This window comes from Saccopteryx leptura, chromosome X (genome assembly GCF_036850995.1).
Source record: "Saccopteryx leptura isolate mSacLep1 chromosome X, mSacLep1_pri_phased_curated, whole genome shotgun sequence".
NCBI lineage: Eukaryota > Metazoa > Chordata > Mammalia > Chiroptera > Emballonuridae > Saccopteryx > Saccopteryx leptura.
Genome location: NC_089516.1, coordinates 14077884 through 14095428, shown reverse-complemented (window position 1 = coordinate 14095428; position 17545 = coordinate 14077884). Strand labels below are relative to the sequence as shown.

General features: G+C 34.9%; 1 protein-coding gene across 4 annotated transcripts in view; it reads right to left on the bottom strand.

Annotated features, from left to right (window-relative positions):
• Positions 1-17545, bottom strand: part of CNKSR2 (connector enhancer of kinase suppressor of Ras 2) — a 257028-nt gene that overhangs the window by 186104 nt on the left and 53379 nt on the right. For all 4 annotated transcript variants that reach the window (XM_066357908.1, XM_066357911.1, XM_066357912.1 and 1 more), the window contains exon 3: positions 11032-11234. In XM_066357908.1, coding sequence (XP_066214005.1) covers positions 11032-11234 — 203 coding nt within the window. The remainder of the gene's footprint in view (positions 1-11031; positions 11235-17545) is intronic.

The following is a 17545-nucleotide window of genomic DNA, read 5'->3' as shown; positions in this document are numbered from 1 at the left end:
AGGTTAAATTTATTGATAATTTCTTCTCTGGTTTTTAACTAGGAAAACTTCACCCAAACAAAAGTAATTTTTTCTTCTAAAAATTTCATAATTTTATTTTTTACATTTGGATTTATGATTCATTTTTGAGTCAATTTTTGTGTAAGATGTGATGTTTGTGTTGAGGCTTACTTTTTTTCTAAGCTTACTCAAGCGTTCCACCACTGTTTGTTGAAAAGGCCATGTCCACTGAATTACCTTTACTTCCTGTCAAAAATCATACTTATAAAGGAATAGTTCTAGACTCTATGTGTCTCTCCTGCCACCAATACCGCAATTTTGATTACTGAAATTATATAATATTTAAAATAAGATAAATTTATTTCCTTTTCAAAATTGATTAACTATCCCAGATCCTTTGCTTTTTAGTTTTAATTTTAATTTTTTTTTTCATTTTTCTGAAGCTGGAAACAGGGAGAGACAGTCAGACAGACTCCCGCATGCACCCGACCGGGATCCACCCGGCACGCCCACCATGGGGCGACGCTCTGCCCACCAGGGGGCGATGCTCTGCCCATCCTGGGCGTCGCCATGTTGCGACCAGAGCCACTCTAGTGCCTGAGGCAGAGGCCACAGAGCCATCCCCAGCGCCCGGGCCATCTTTGCTCCAATGGAGCCTTGGCTGCGGGACGGGAAGAAAGAGACAGAGAGGAAAGCGCGGCGGAGGGGTGGAGAAGCAAATGGGCGCTTCTCCTGTGTGCCCTGGCCGGGAATCGAACCCGGGTCCTCCGCACACTAGGCCCACGCTCTACCGCTGAGCCAACAGGCCAGGGCTTAATTTTTTTTGACAGAGACAGAGAGAGAGTCAGAGAGAGGGACAGATAGGAACAGACAGGAAGGGAGAGAGATGAGAAGCATCAATTCTTCATTGTGGCAACTTAGTTGTTCATTCACTGCTTTCTCATATGTACCTTGACTGGAGGGCTCCAGCAGAGCAAGTGACCCCTTGCTCAAGCCAGCGACCTTTGGGCTCAAGCCAGTAACCATGGTGTCATATCTATGATCTCAGGCTCAAACCAGTGACCCTGTGCTCGAGCCTGGTGAGCCTGCGCTCAAGGCAGTGACCTCGGGGTTTTGAACCTGGGTCTTCCGTGTCCCAATCCAAAGCTCTATCCACTGTGCCACCACCTGGTCAGGCTCCTTTGCTTTTTAATATAAATTTTAGAATCATATTGTATATAACTATTAAAAATTCCTCTGGGATTTTATGTTAATTTCATTAAACACACAGGGATATTTGAGCAGAATTGACATCTTTACCAAGTTGAGTCTTCTAAACATGAATACAGTGTGTCTCTCCAATTATTTAGGTCTTGTTTGATTTCATACATAATTGTTTTACAGTTTTCATAGACATATCCTGTAGAAATTTTGCTAAATTTATAGTATTATTATTTTTGGAGCAACTATAAATTGTACCATGTTTGTTTGTTTTTTTCATTTTTCCGAAGCTGGAAACAGGGAGGCAGTCAGACAGACTCCCGCATGCGTCCGACCAGGATCCACCCGGCATGCCCACCAGGGGGCGATGCTCTGCCCATCTTGGGGCGTCACTCTGCTGCAATCAGAGCCATTCTAGCGCCTGAGGCAGAGGCCACAGAGTCATCCTCAGCACCCGGGCCAACTTTGCTCCAATGGAGCCTTGGCTGCGGGAGGGGAAGACAGAGACAGAGAGGAAGGAGAGGGGGAGGATGGAGAAGCAGATGGGCGCTTCTCCTGTGTGCCCTGGCCGGGGTTTGAACCCGGGACTCCTGCACGTCAGGCTGACGCTCTACCGCTGAGCCAACCGGCCAGGGCCTAAATTGTACCATGTTTTAAATTTTGGTTCCCAATTGTTCATTGTTAAAATGTAGGAATATTATTAATTTTTGTGTATGGACTTTGTATCCTATAATCATGCCAAATTTACTTACTAGTTCTAGAAGACATGTTGGACATATCTTGGAATTTTCTCCACACAGACACACATTAATTATAAACAGGAGAAATTTATTTTCCTCTCCAATCTCTGTTTTTTATTTCCTTTTCGTGCATACAGCACTGAATATTACTTCCAATATATTTGTACATAGTAGGGGTGAAAGTAGAGAACCTTTCCTTATTCCTAGCCTTAGTAGGAAATCATTCAGTCTTCAAAAATATAGTATAAGGTTAGCTCTTACTTTTTATAAATGCTTTATCAAATTCTGGTATTACCGCTTTATTCTGATATTGCTGAGAATTTCTCTGATTGGGTACAGCATTCTGTCAATTTTTTTTTTACATTAACTGAAACAATCATATAATATTTGTTCATTACCCCATTGATGTGGTAGAATACCCTGATTTATTTCTAAGTATAAAAGCAGTCTTGCATACCTGGAGAAATCTCACTTAATCACAGTATAAAATTCTATTTATATATGGTTGAATATGATCTGCCAATATATTGTGGAAGACGTTAACATGTAAGTTCAAGGGAGATATGGGTCTGTAGTTTTCTTTTTTCTTTTGCACTATCTTCGTCAGGTATTAAGATCAAGATAACAGTCTCATTTCTAGAACAGATTGTGTAGCATTGGTGTAATTTCTTCTTTAAAGTTTAGTAGAAAGCATCTGGACCTGCAACCTTTTTATCAGAAATCCTGAAGGGATTCTAATTACAATTAAATTTCTTTAATAGTTATAAGATTATTCAGCGTATCTATTTCATCTTGGGTAAGTTTTGGTAGTTTGTACTTTTCAAAGAATTCGTCCATTTCATCTAAGTTGTTCACAATATATAAAGTGTTATTTGTAGTATTCCTCTATTATTTTTTAATTTGGTTGACCTCTCTATTGTGTTTGTTTTCAGTTTCATTGATTTCTGCTCCTTTATCATTATTATTTAATCCCTCCTGTTTGTTTTGGGCTTAATTTGCTATTGTTTTCTTATTTCTTTTCATTGTAAGGCTATTTAACATGAGATCTGCTCTCTTAACAAAATTTTAAGTGTACAAGAAAGTACTGTTAATTGCAGGCAGACTGTTCTACAACAGACCTCTAGAATGTCTTTATCTCACTTAACTGAAACTTATGCTAGTGGATTGGCAATATATATTTTCTTTTTTTTCTCTGTCCCTTTTTTTTTCAGAGACAGAGAGGGAGTCAGAGAGAGGGATAGATAGGGACAGACAGACAGGAATGGAGAGAGATGAGAAGCATCAATCATTAGTTTTTCGCTGCGACACCTTAGCTGTTCATTGATTGCTTTCTCATATGTGCCTTGACCGTGGGGCTAGGGAAGACTGAGTAACCCGTTGCTCAAGCCAGAGACCTTGGGTCCAAGCTGGTGAGCTTTTTGCTCAAACCAGATGAGCCCACGCTCAAGCTCGTGACCTCGGGATCTCAAACCTGGGTCATCCGCATCCCAGTCTGACGCTCTATCCACTGCGCCACCGAGTGGTCAGGCTTTCGATTTTCTTGAGATGGGAGCTTAGATAATTGATTTGAGATATTTTTTCTGATATAGCATTTGGTGCTATAAATTTCCCTTTCATCATTGTCTTAGCTGTGCCACAAAAATTATTTGTTCTATTTTCTTTCTGTTCAATGCATTTCTCTTTATTTCCTTTGAAATTTCCCCTTTTATCCATGGATTATTAAGAAGTATATTGTTTGCTTTTTAGTTTGATTCCATTATGGTTAAAGAATACATTCTGATTTCAGTTCTCTTAAATGTATTGAAGTTTGTTTTATGGTGCGGGTCTACCTTGGTGAATGTTCCATAGGCACTTGAATTTGTATGCTGCTGTTGCTGGATAAAGAATTTTAAAAATGTCAATTATATCATGTTGCTTGATGGTGTTGTACAGCAGTTCTAAATATTACTGACTTTCTGTCTACTAGTTTTATCATTTTTTCAGAGAGTAGAGATGAAGTAGCCAACTATAATTCGTCTATTCTAGTTCTGTCAGTTTTTGTTTCAAGTGCTTGGATGTTCTGTTATTTGGTACATATACATCTAATCAGCAATTTCTGTTTCTTCTTGTTTTAATTGTCTATTTAAATGATCATCTATTATATTTTGGCTTTTTTTGTTTTTAATTTGAATGTAATATTCACATAATACATATTAACCATCAGCTTCTCATATTTTTCCCAGTTTGTCATCTGTCAATATACTTGGTCATGTTTTTCAATTTTGTGTAGTCAGAGTTAAACAGTATATTTCTTTTCATTTTAATCCACATTTTAAGTACTTAGTAAGTCTTTCTACATCTAGAAATAATTTTGTCTACATTTTCTATAGTTTTTTTACAGATTTATGTTTTCTACTTAAATAAATGATATACCTAAAATGATTTTAGTGTTCTATCTTAATTTATTTTCCAAAAGCTTAACTAAATGACATACTACCATTTATTAAATTACCCTTTCTTTTTCTAGTGGTTTTAACATATTGTTTTCTGAATGATTCTATATCCTACAGTCTGTTATGGGCTATCTTTGACTAATTTGTTCCTATTTCAAAACTGAGTGTATTTTTATATGTATATATTCATATTATTCACATATATATTACTAAAACAGAGGGAGATATTATGAATTCAAATGAAGTTAATTATAAAAATATATGTAATTAATCTATGATCTTAGTTTAAAAAAATTAACCTATTTAATTTTAAGTAGAAGCAGCTGAAAAAAAAACTATCTTAGATGGATGTTTTCTAAACCTGAATTGTAGAGATGGTTGCATAACTGTATCTAAATTTATTAAAACTCATTAATAACAAGTGAGTGAATTTTTATAGAATGCAAATTAGGCCCAATAAAACTATTTTTAAAAATGATATAAAATATAAGCACTTCTAAGAAGAATAATTATTAAAAAATACTATCTAAAGAGCAGTTTATGATGCATTTTTTGCTGTATAAAACTTATTTTAATTAAGAATTCAAAAATGATTCTGGCATTTTTAGAGTTTCAATTGTGAGATTTGAAAAGGTCAAAGACTGTTAATAAAATCAAAAAATTTCAAGAGTGATGAGATGAAATACAGCATGAATTTTGCCATAAATACTTAAAAGATGCACATTTATTCTTCACAATATAACAAAAGAAATATCCATTGATGACTGAATGATTGTAGCAAACTGAATTCCAAAGTATCTTTTTCCACTTCCTTGACCACTCATATTTCAAATTGAACAAGCTTCTCACTCAAGATTAAATGTCAAGAAAACTGGAAAAAAATATAAACATATTCCAAGAGAAACACCAATTTTATCTTGTAGTGAAATCCACTTACGTTTTTAATTTTAAAGACAAATCATATACAACATATCAAGAACCATTCTTAGCCAGCAGATATTTATGTTTGGTATGGTTATTCTAGTTGTCTTTGTACATTAAAAAAAAGATGACACACAGGGTTCCAATCTCTGTGATTACCAAAGATAATCACTCAATCATAACTTCATTATCATCTACAAATGGATCTGAGCATAATAAGCTTAAAGAAAAACAAATTAAAGAGAGGAATTTGTTCTTAACTTTAAAGAAAACCCAAGTTATAGCTTAGGTCACCTACAAAAAGAGCACAGTGGCTTTAAAATAAAAGAAATTAAATTCCTGGCAGTAAAGGTTTTTGATGCCAGAAAGTTTTTTTTTTTTTTTTTTAACCCTTGGCTCATCAAAACATGGCTGTTACAGAAACTACTGAATTTAGTTCTTAAAAGTTAAGCAATTTTTTAAATCCTATGGATAATACAATACTTATTCTTCTTTCTATTCCAAAGGTTTATTGTCCTATGTGAAATTATTTTTTGTCTGTTTTCTAACAAAAGCATCACTTTAACAAAAAGGCTACTAATGGTTAAGAAATCCTAAACAAATTAGAAGTTAATAAGGAAAGCTAAAACGTAAAGGAAGTTACTAAGAAAATCTGGAAGGCCTTGCTATTCTTGGCACAGCTGAACCGGAAGGGCAGTCCATGGACAGTGGCAGCACTACACTACTGCTCATATTTGGAACAAAAGGTGCCCAATAACAGCAGTGAACGCATGAAAGAAAATAAGACTCAACAACAATGAAGATACTATTTCCCAATTTTCTTAGATATGGCAAAATATTTCAAAGAAATCTTACTTTCTTTAGCGCCTATTAAAAATGAAACAACAGACCCAAAATGGAGTCACTTGTGCTAAAGCCCATGTCAACAAACCAATACTTAATGGCAGTTTCAGCTTTTCCCAGGAGTGGATTTTAAACCAATCAGCCTGATAAAAACTAGTACGGTAGTCTGCTAGATAAGACCCCTGAAGTCCCTGGTCACTATGGGAAGATGACTTTGCCTGAAACAACTCTTTGGTTTGTAATTTATTCCCTCCTTTCTACCTATAAAATTCCATTTTGTATAGCTCCTCTGAGCTCCCTTCTGCTTGCTATATGGGATGCTGCCTAATTTATAAACTGTACAATAAAGCCAACTAGATTTTCAAATTTATTTAATTGAATTTTGTGTTTTAACATACCCTAACTCTTATGCCTCAACACTTTAAATGTTTTCAGTGATATAAAAAATATCTCATTAATCCCTTCAAAATAGAATGGTCTTGAAAGGTATTTAGGAAACAATAAGAATTAGAAATTTATGCTAAAAATAAAAGAATAAATTTTCAGTATAAATAGCAAACTAAACTTCTAAAACAATACTTTTGAACATTTTTAATGATTTTATTATACAACATGATACATGCAATGATCTGTAAACCCCCAAGTATAGACTGATTTGGCAAAGTCATATAAAACTTCAAGAAAGATAAGGTGTGAAAAACAGCAGAATGTAGGTTAAAAATAGACAAGTAATCCATGCATTGAAAATAAACAGTAAAGCTACCAACTGTGATTCATCTCTGAGGCTTTTCCTCTGGGAAAGTCTGCTGTTTCATTCAAATCGATATTTAAAATGGGAGGAAAAAGGAATATTGTTAGACTTAATTTTTGTTAATAAATGTAAAGAGCCATTTTTTCTTTTAAATAAATCTTATTTGAATGGAAGCGCCACTGAAATTGCTGTTTTTATGAATGGAAACATTTTTCTCTATTACCCGACCTCTTAAGCCTTAAACATTCAAATTTTTCAATGATACTAAAAGATATCTAATTGATGCTTTCAAAGTACCAGGAGAAATAAACTTTCAATAAATAAAATTCTATATAGCTATTTATATTATGAAGGACAAAAACAGAAAAGTGGTTCCCGATAATTTGAAGAGAAATACCAGCTTGCAAGTAAATGCTTACAGCATTCAAAAGATGTAGCATGACTAAGGAGCATGATCAAGAAGAAATAAGAAGGGCTTTGGTGTTAGACAAAAATAGATTTAGATTATAATTTTCATACTAGATGAATAACTTCAGGCAAGTTACTTAATGTCTCGTATATAAAATGGGGATAATGATACATGTTTTATGAGATTACAGTCAGTTGATATATGTAAAGTATCTAGTTCAGTATCCAAAGTTAAACATTTTTGCTTATTTTTCTTTTCCTTTCTCCCCCATCAAGTGACATAAAATAAAATTGTAATAAAAATCTATCATATTGCTGTGCAGGCAAGTTCTCCCCAAAATGTAATAAGAAATTTAATGCCAAAAATATATTGCTTTTAAAAAATTAAGCCAGCTGCTTGACATAAAAATAACTATATTTAACTGGCAGAATTATACCATACTATATACCAAAGAAATAAACTAAGGTTTAAGACCCAATGCTTGTCAATATTTGATTGCAGTGGCCATTTTAAACCCTCCAAATTAAGGCAAATTATACTGACAAATCAAGCTACCAAAATTTTTTGGTCAATATCATTTTTATGGAACATTTATAATTAAGTACTTAAGTTCTGAGTTCTTCAAAATCAAACAAAAATAAAAAGGCAAGACATATTCTTAACTTTAAATAAAGAAAGCATAAAGATAGATTAGTTCTCTTCTAGAACTTAAAACGAAATGAACAGACATAGTAACTAAATTTAGTTAGAGAGGATTTAGTGACTTAAACCATGATTCTACAAGTCACAAATTTTTTTAGTGTTTATCTTTTGTGATTACATAAAGACAAACACATTGTACATATTCCTTCTGTGGCTTTGTGAACAAGGTTAATGAATTGTAGAATATTAGTGCTTAGAAGAGAACTTTAAATTCTGTAGATCTTGTATTCTTATTCTAAAAAGAAAATAAAAGCAGAGGTTAAGTCCAAGGTTATCCAGGGCTTGAGGCAGAACTGAAACTCAACTCTTAATCAGCTCCCTGCTCTTTATGCTACTGCAGGATAAATTTCAGCAGGGATTCACAATAATGGTCAGAGAGAACGCTGCTGTTTTTGGCTTTTCTAACATTGATCAATGTGTTTTGTTGTCTGTGGTTTGTAGGATCCAATGAAACAAGACGCCATGTGGAGTGTTGTCTTGCTCATTTGCTGCTACCTAAAAATATTTTTTCTTTGAAAAGAATAAAATATAAGTTAAATACAAACCCATTAACAATTGCTAATAAAATTCTGGGCTACCTTTGTTTGTTGGAAAACAAACAGACTAAACATTTCACCTGGCACAGTTACAGATAAAATCCTATTTCATTTAAATTGATGATTTCGAGATCTTCTGAAATGTATGTGGATAAGTATACACATGTAGGAGCAGTTAAGATTCTCCTACAACCCATGGCAAGAGGAGGAAGCAAAGTCTAGCTCCCAAACAGAGTACCAGCACTCATCATTTTCCTTTCTCTTTCCCATCACCACTAAAACATTAAGAATCTATAGAAAAAAGGGTAGTTAATAGGATACAAAACTATCCTGAATAACAAAGCATTTCACAAAAAAAATGTCTTCGAAGAGGAGTTTTCACTTTATCTCACAACCAATTCATGCATTCCAGTTTCCATGAGTGTTAAGTACACACACTAAATTGATGCTGGTAGGGTCACATATCCTGATTCCCTAACCTACCACACGCTTCCAGTCCTTATCTTAACTAACCTCACAGCAGTCCTTGGACCCTTCTGACAACATCCTTTTCCCCTAAAACTTTTTACTCCCGTCTTAAATGTTCTCCTCCTCCACACACAACAGAGGTAATTTTGTGAGGTGATGGATGTTTTAACTAACCTTATTGTAGTAATCACTTTGCAATACAAATGTGTATCAAACCATCATGTTGTACATTTTAAACTTACATAATGTTATATGTCAGTTTTATCCAAATAAATTTGAAAAAAGAAAACACTAAAATCTCACTTAAAAGACAAAAAAAAACCTCTTTACTGCCTTTGCTTCCATGAAACCACTTTCAACTAATTCTCTCCCACCTCTCTAGTTATGTCCTGCTATCTTTTTTCATTGTTAAACTTCTAATCATTCCGTTTTGGGGGTCCACAGAGCTCAGCCGTCATCCCAGTTCTTATCCTTCACTCAAGGATATTTATCGTTTACCCACTATAGGTTAAGAACTCTTCTAGAGAATTGAGATTTCACTGAACAAAGCAGATGAAAATCCCTACTGTCGTCAAGCATGTCATACAAAGAACAGTCGCACAAAAACATTAAGAATAATACATTAGTAAATTATGTAGTATGTTAGAACTACTTTAAGTGTTATGGAAAATAAACAGAGCATAGTAAGAAGAATCTACTCTCTAATTCTCCTTAGACCAGCATATTAATATATTTATGACTTTAATTATTACCTATATTTTAACTCTTACCAAATTTCTAGCAACCAGGTATCTTTATGAGCAGCAATCTTCTAAAGACTTACATATTCTCCAGTCATCACAATTTATAATGCCTAGCACTCAACTCGGTACTGTCCATAACCTGTTCCTCCTATTTTGAAAATGGCATACCATCTGCTGGTTTAAGCCAAGTCAGATACCTTTTACTTAGTATTTCCCTTTTCCTCAGTCTCTCGATCTTACTTGTCACCAAGTCTTATTTATCTGCATAAATATCTCCAACATTCTTTCATCCTCACTGTTGCTTCTGTAATTAATGAAAATTCTCAATAAACAGCAGTGGAGAGGATCACTTCTGTAGTCAGATACCTGCACTGAATCCTGGCTCCACCACTTACTTGCCATTTTTAAAATTGAATTTATTGGGGCGACACGGGTTAATTTGTTTGTTTGGGTTTTTTTTTTTGATTAATTTGGTTTTGAACCTAACCTCTGTAAGTGCTACTTTTCCTATCCATAAAATAATGATAACCCTCTCATGGTTACTTTATTAATTGAGAGCTGCTGGAGGTATTAACATCAGAATCTCCAACAGTACATGATCAGTTTCTAAAATAGCCTCTTAACTGGTTTCATTTCTTCTAGCCTTACTTTTCTTTATTTTTTCCAAACACTATAGCTCGTAATCTTCAAAATTCACAGATACAAACACAATGACCCTAAATAGTTCCCAACTGCCTTCAGCATTAAGTCCAAATGCCTTAGCATGGCAAAGATTTCTTTTTCTTATTTTCTTCTTTGTCTTTCCTTTTAAAAACTTAATCTGTTAAAAAGCATCATCATAACTGGCAAATCAGCCTGGAACTGATCTTTTCCTTAAAAGATAATCAAAATAAAACTTCAGTTTTCTGTGGGTTTTTTTTTTTGGCAAATTACAAAGAGTCTCAGTAGAAGATTTTGAATTTATCACAAAGTTGTCTTTTTTTTCCCCCTTTAAGTATATACTTCATTTTTATGGTCAAAATGTTAAATGGTGTTTTATTTGATTGATCACCGTGGTATGATATAACATATATTTCAGGCTTTTGTCACATTTCCTCTTCCTATGATACAAACAGAAACCCCACTGATTGACTTTCTGGATTGCTATGTGTGTATTTGCATGTAGATATTTTTGTATGTGTGGATGTCTCTACCTCTCCCATCCTTTCACAAGAAAACATGCAACAATGTTATATTCGTACTAGTATCCAAGGAGAATTACTGATGAAACATTTGGAAGATTTTACCTGTCTAACCAGGCGAGCAGGCTCTTCGCTGCTCCAATCAGATCCACAACCGAAGTCAGAAAGTCATTTGGCAATTTTCGGCTGGTTCTCCCATCATAATGGCCACTCCTTCTCCTCCCTGTTATAAAATTCTGTAGATTTTTGGCAGATGCATTCAACTTGTGAGAAAGGGTTTTCAGATTTTCTGTTTCCAAGCCATAATTCTGAATTATAAAAGAGAGAAAAAATATATACTTAAAGTCAGTATTTTATTCATTCATTAAAATATTTACTGAGAACTTTAACTATGTATAGGTAATGGAACTAGTCTTAAAAGCTAAAAATAAGTAAGATAGAATTTTCCTGGTCTAGCAAAACCCACAGTCAAGTAAGGATTTGGGGAAATATCAGATAAATTATAATGAAATGTATTAAGCAAGAATATGAACATGGAAAAATTATAAGGATTCATAAGTGCTTTTGTTTTTTTAACCCAAAACTATTCATTTACTTGTGAAATTTATTATTGTCAACAATTATTTTTGAGTATATGTTATTAAATTAGCATACACATAGGACCGTAGGCACTAGGAAAAATACTGCTTTCTCAAAGCAAGCAAAGTAAGCCCAACTCAACAATAAAAAGGAAGAAATAGATTGTAACACACCTTTTTCCCATGTCCTCTCTATAATTCATATCAGAAATTTCTTTTATAATACGGTACCAGGAAAAACTCTGTTTCCTCAAGGGAACCAATACACTTTTTCCATTTTAAAATAAAAATTATAGAATTAAATTTGTTTTTATTTTTGTCATGGTTGCATTAGCTCACAGTCAAATTTGAAACACAGCTAATGCAATCATAGTGAGTTCTTAGGAAGTGTATTTGTTTTCTTCTTTTCCTTGGTCTCACTTTTATATTTCAGTAATGTTCATTATTTTACATTAAATGTCTTTAGGGTTTACAAATTCTTGCAGAAAGTAATTATAAGAATAAATGCAAATAAGCTTTCTACCACATTCATTAGGAAAGTATCATAAGATCCCCTCACATAAACTTTAGGGAAGGTTTTCATAAATTACAATTATCCTGACCATGCAGTGGTACAGTGCATAGAGTGTCAACCTGGGATGCTGAGGACCCAGGTTTGAAACCCCAAGGTCACTGGCTTAAGCGCAGGTTCACCAGCTTGATTGTGGGGCCGCCGGCCTGAACTTGGGATCATAGAAGTGACCCCACGCTTGCTGGCTTAAGCCCAAGGTCTCTGGCTTGAGCAAGGGGGCACTGGCTCAGCTGGAGCCCCTGAGTCAAGGCATATATGAGAAAGCAACCAATGAGGAAATAAGGTGCTGTAACTGCGACTTCACACTTCTCATTTCTCTCCCTGTCTCTCTCTCTTTCTCTTTTGCTAAAAACAACAAACAAACAAACAAATAAAAAACATTACAATTAAATTTTAAAACAGCTAGTTGTGAGTTGTAAAACAGCTCTAAGAAAGGCTGGTTAACCTGATCAGAGGATGGCCTTGATCAAACTATTTAGTAACATATATGTTACTGTCCTGTGTAAAGTTAAAAGTATTACCACTTTATAGAAAATGATAAAACCTAAATTATGTTAAATAGCCAATCAGGCCCAAACAAATTCTCCGTTTGATTGACTCCTTTCACAGTTGATGACAGTGAGGCCTGAGGCACAGGAAGCTTTTTTTGTCTGTTTAAAGTGCTCAGAGCTTAGAGCAGACAGAGTTCAGAACGGGGACAAGTAACCAGGCCACCTGGTGACAACAAATGAAGCAAAATGGCATGTGAATTTAGCTATATTATTAAGTCAACAACCACTGGGTATCTACTTCATAGGAAATTTAGGCTCTTTTTTTCCGTAGGAATTTAAGAAAGGACAGAACTCAGAGATAAAAGGATAGACTAGAGAGGGTTCGGATGCCTAAACATTAAATATCCTGTTATGTTATGTATGTTACCCTAAAGATTTAATAGTGATAAAAGCCTGACAGTTCTTTGCTGAGAAATTACATTTTTATTAAAAGAACACTCTGTTTTGGAGTCATATGCTTCTTTTTTTAAAAAAATCATAGTATATTAAATTTTCACTGCTTAATTTAAATCGCAATATTCTTCTCTCAGGTTAAAAGGTTTGGCTTGCACAAGTAAAACGTTCTATTCACATTCTATTGTATCTGAGCATGGATTATCAGTGAAACCTTTGAGACATGTTATGCAGTTTGTCACTATATTTAGAAGGAAATCCATTCATAAGTTTATAAAAGATACTTTCTAAAGACTAGATAAAACTATTTTATTTATATCAACTAAATGTAAATATTTCTGAAGTCCTTAAAACTATTTTCAGAAGTCTTCTGTGTTAAAGCATTTTACCTAAAGTATAATTGTGTTTGTATTTTCCACTTTTGTCTATTAATGATTTTAATGAGGAAATATTTAACAAACAAATTAGAATAATTTCTTAGAGAAGTTCAAACTTAACAGTTTATTAGAGAGAAACTGAATCAACAAACCTGGTAACAGTTTCACTCTGAAACCATTAGCCTCCACAAAAGATTAAATTATACTTATCTATATAAGCACTCAAATAGTTTCTTTTTTAAAATTTTTATTAATTTTAATGGGGTGACATCAATTTATCAGGGTACATATGTTCAAAGAAAACATGTCCAGGTTATCTTGTCAATTATGTTGCATACCATCCCCCAAAATCAGATTGTCCTCCGTCACCTTCTATCTAGTTTTCTTTGTGCCCCTCCCCCTCCCTTTTCCCTTCTCTGCCTCCCCCCCCCCCCACCCATAACCACCACACTCTTGTCCATGACTCTCTTAGTCTCCTTTTACTGTCCCATCTATGTATGGAATAATGCAGTTCTTGGTTTTTTTCTGATTTATTTATTTCACTGAATATAACAGGGGTCCCCAAACTTTTTACACAGGGGGCCAGTTCACTGTCCCTCAGACTGTTGGAGGGCTGGACTATAAAAAAACTATGAACAAATCCCTATGCACACTACACATATCTTATTTTAAAGTAAAAAAACAAAATGGGAACAAATACAATATTTAAAATAGAAAACAAGTAAACTTAAATCAACAAACTGACCAGTATTTCAATGGGAACTATGCTCCTCTCACTGACCACCAATGAAAGAGGTGCCCCTTCCAGGTGTGCGGCAGGGGCCGGATAAATGGCCTCAGGGGGCCGCATGCAGCCCGCGGGCCGTAGTTTGGGGACCCCTGGCAATATAATGTTATCCATTTACAACAAGGTCCATCCATGTTGTTGTAAATGATCTGATGTCATTATTTCTTATGGCTGAGTAGTGCTCCATAGTGTATATGTGCCACATCTTCTTTATCCAGTCATCTGTTAAAGGGCTATTTGGTTGTTTCCATGTCTTGGCCACTGTGAACAATGCTGCAATGAACATGGGGCTGCATGTATCTTTACGTATCTATGTTTCTGAGTTTTGGGGGTATATACCCAGTAGAGGGAATGCTAGGTCATAAGGTAGTTCTATTTTCAGTTTTTTGAGGAACCACCATACTTTCTTCCATAATGGTTGTACTACTTTACATTCCCACCAACAGCAAATGAGGGTTTCTTTTTCTCCACAGCCTCTCCAACATTTGCTATTACCTGTCTTGTTGATAATAGCTAATCTAACAGGTGTGAGGTGGTATCTCATTGCAGTTTTGATTTGCATTTCTCTAATACCAACTAGTTTCTTTTAAAAGGTAAAAATAATTTTAAAATAATAATATAAATCTTCTTATAAATAAAAATCTGAAGGAAAAGTAAAATTACTTTGAATTCTTCAAAATTGAAGATAATACTAAAATTATTTTTAATACAACTCAAGAATTAGGGAATAAAAAATCTTCTGGACAAAACTCAGAAGGCTAACCTGAGAAGGCCTCCAAACTTAGGAACCTACTGATAACAATATCCTGTTTGTAGTAGAAGTGATAAATGAGGTGGACAGAGGAATATATAGAGGCAAGAAGAGACAAAAGTTATGTTGTAGAAAATAGAGGGGAATTCTTAAAACTTATTCTAGTTAACAAGTATAACTAGCTAAACTGATACATCAAAAACATTTCTTAAATTCTAGATGAGTTACAAAAATAGGTTAGAGCAGGGGTAGTCAACCTTTTTATACCTACCACCCACTTTTGTATCTCTGTTAGTAGTAAAATTTTCTAACCGCCCACTGGTTCCACAGTAATGGTGATTTATAAAGTAAGGAAGTAACTTTACTTTATAAAATTTATAAAGCAGAGTTACAGCAAGTTAAAGCATATAACAATAATTACTTACCAAGTACTTTATGTTGGACTTTCGCTAAGTTTGGCAGAATAAATTTTTATAAAACAACTTACTATAGTTAAATCTATCTTTTTATTTATAATTTGGTTGCTCCGCTACCACCAACCATGAAAGCTGGAACGCCCACTAGTGGGTGGTAGGAATCAGGTTGACTACCACTGGGTTAGAGGCTTATCTGTGTATAAAAAGCATCTATATGGTACTGTTATAAGAAAAGGGATGTTTTTAGGTCATTACGTAAAAACACATGCAGTCCCATGTTCATTGCAGCATTGTTCACAGTGGCCAAGACATGGAAACAACCAAAAAGCCCTTCAATAAATGATTGTATAAAGAAGATGTGGTACATGTACACTATGGAATACTACTCAGCCAGAAGAAATGATGACATCGGATCATTTACAACAACATGGATGGACCTTGATAACATTATACTGAGAGAAATAAGTAAATCAGAAAAAACTAAGAACTATATGATTCCATACATAGGTGGGACATAAAAATGAGACTCAGGGACATGGACAAGAGTGGTGATGGTTATGGGGGGGCGGAGGAAAGAGAGGAGAGGGGTGGGGGGAGGGGAGGGGCACAAAGAAAACCAGATAGAAGGTGATGGAAGACAATTTGACTTTGGGTGATGGGTATGCAACATAATCAAATGTCAAAATAACCTGGAGATGTTTTCTCTGAACCTATGTACCCTGATTGAACAATGTCACCCTATTAAAATTAATAAAAAATTATATTAAAAAGAAGGGATGGATTAATTGATCTCTCAAGTAAATTTTTATCATCACAATTCTTTTTTTTTTTTTTTTTGCATTTTTCTGAAGCTGGAAACAGGGAAAGACAGTCAGACAGACTCCCGCATGCGCCCGACTGGGATCCAACCGGCACGCCCACTAGGGGCGACGCTCTGCCCACCAGGAGGCGATGCTCTGCCCATCCTGGGTGTCGCCATGTTGTGACCAGAGCCACTCTAGCGCCTGAGGCAGAGGCCACAGAGCCATCCCCAGCGCCCGGGCCATCTTTGCTCCAATGGAGCCTTGGCTGCGGGAGGGGAAGAGAGAGACAGAGAGGAAGGCACGGCAGAGGGGTGGAGAAGCAAATGGGCGCTTCTCCTGTGTGCCCTGGCCGGGAATCGAACCCGGTCCTCTGCACGCTAGGCCGACGCTCTACCGCTGAGCCAACCGGCCAGGGCCTATCATCACAATTCTCAATTTTAAGTAGTTCAAAATCAATTACCATCAACACAAATGTATTCTTGCTATTTCTTTCATGCAAGGAGCTTGTTTGTTGTGACTCACTAAGTCACTGGTAAATCGCACTCCCTTGCCTACATGTAAAGAAGCAGCAAGTAAATGAAGAGACCCTTTGCTTTTGGCCAGAGGGATGTATTACCTCAGCTTTGTAAAATGCAGGTTATTCATTACAGACTGGCTTTTCACTGCATATGCATGGGAAAACAAGGCATTATTATTGGTATAGAAAGAACTACATCAAGAAAACAAAAGCTTGGATATATAATGTATTCTGCAACTTCCTTTGTACTGTTATCTATTTGTTCATATATTTGACTAATAACATGTCTACCAGGAATCAGTTGTGACTGTAGACTGATTCAACACAGCCTGTCTAGTCTTAAGAACTGGTGCTAAGTTGCTACTGTTCTTTTCTTTCAATTATATGCATTCAAAAGCACATAAAAGAAAGAAAGAAACATGCTTAACATTTTAGAAAATTGAGGTGGCTATATCTTCACTAGTGGCAAATTCTCACTAAACATTCAACTAAAAATATTCAACATTAGCACCACATATTTTACAATGTCAATGCTATAATTCAGAGCTCTTCATTTGAATATAGCAAGTAGCAGGTGTTTAGATTTTTTAATACTTTGCTTTACAAATGAGTGCGTCCAAAAAGATTGCTTTAATGAACTTTTTAAGCAATAAATTGAGATGAATTATGTTGCAAAGAAACAAACCCTAGTAATTGCAGACATCAAAATTTTTTGCAAAATGTCTATTATATAAAAAGTACATGCACAATGAAATGAAAACTGTTTTTATCTTGTCATAAATGATTCACTATACTTCCCAATAAAAGGTGTATTGTCAGAACATAAATTAAGGGATATATATTAAACTACATATTGATATATATATTATTTCTGC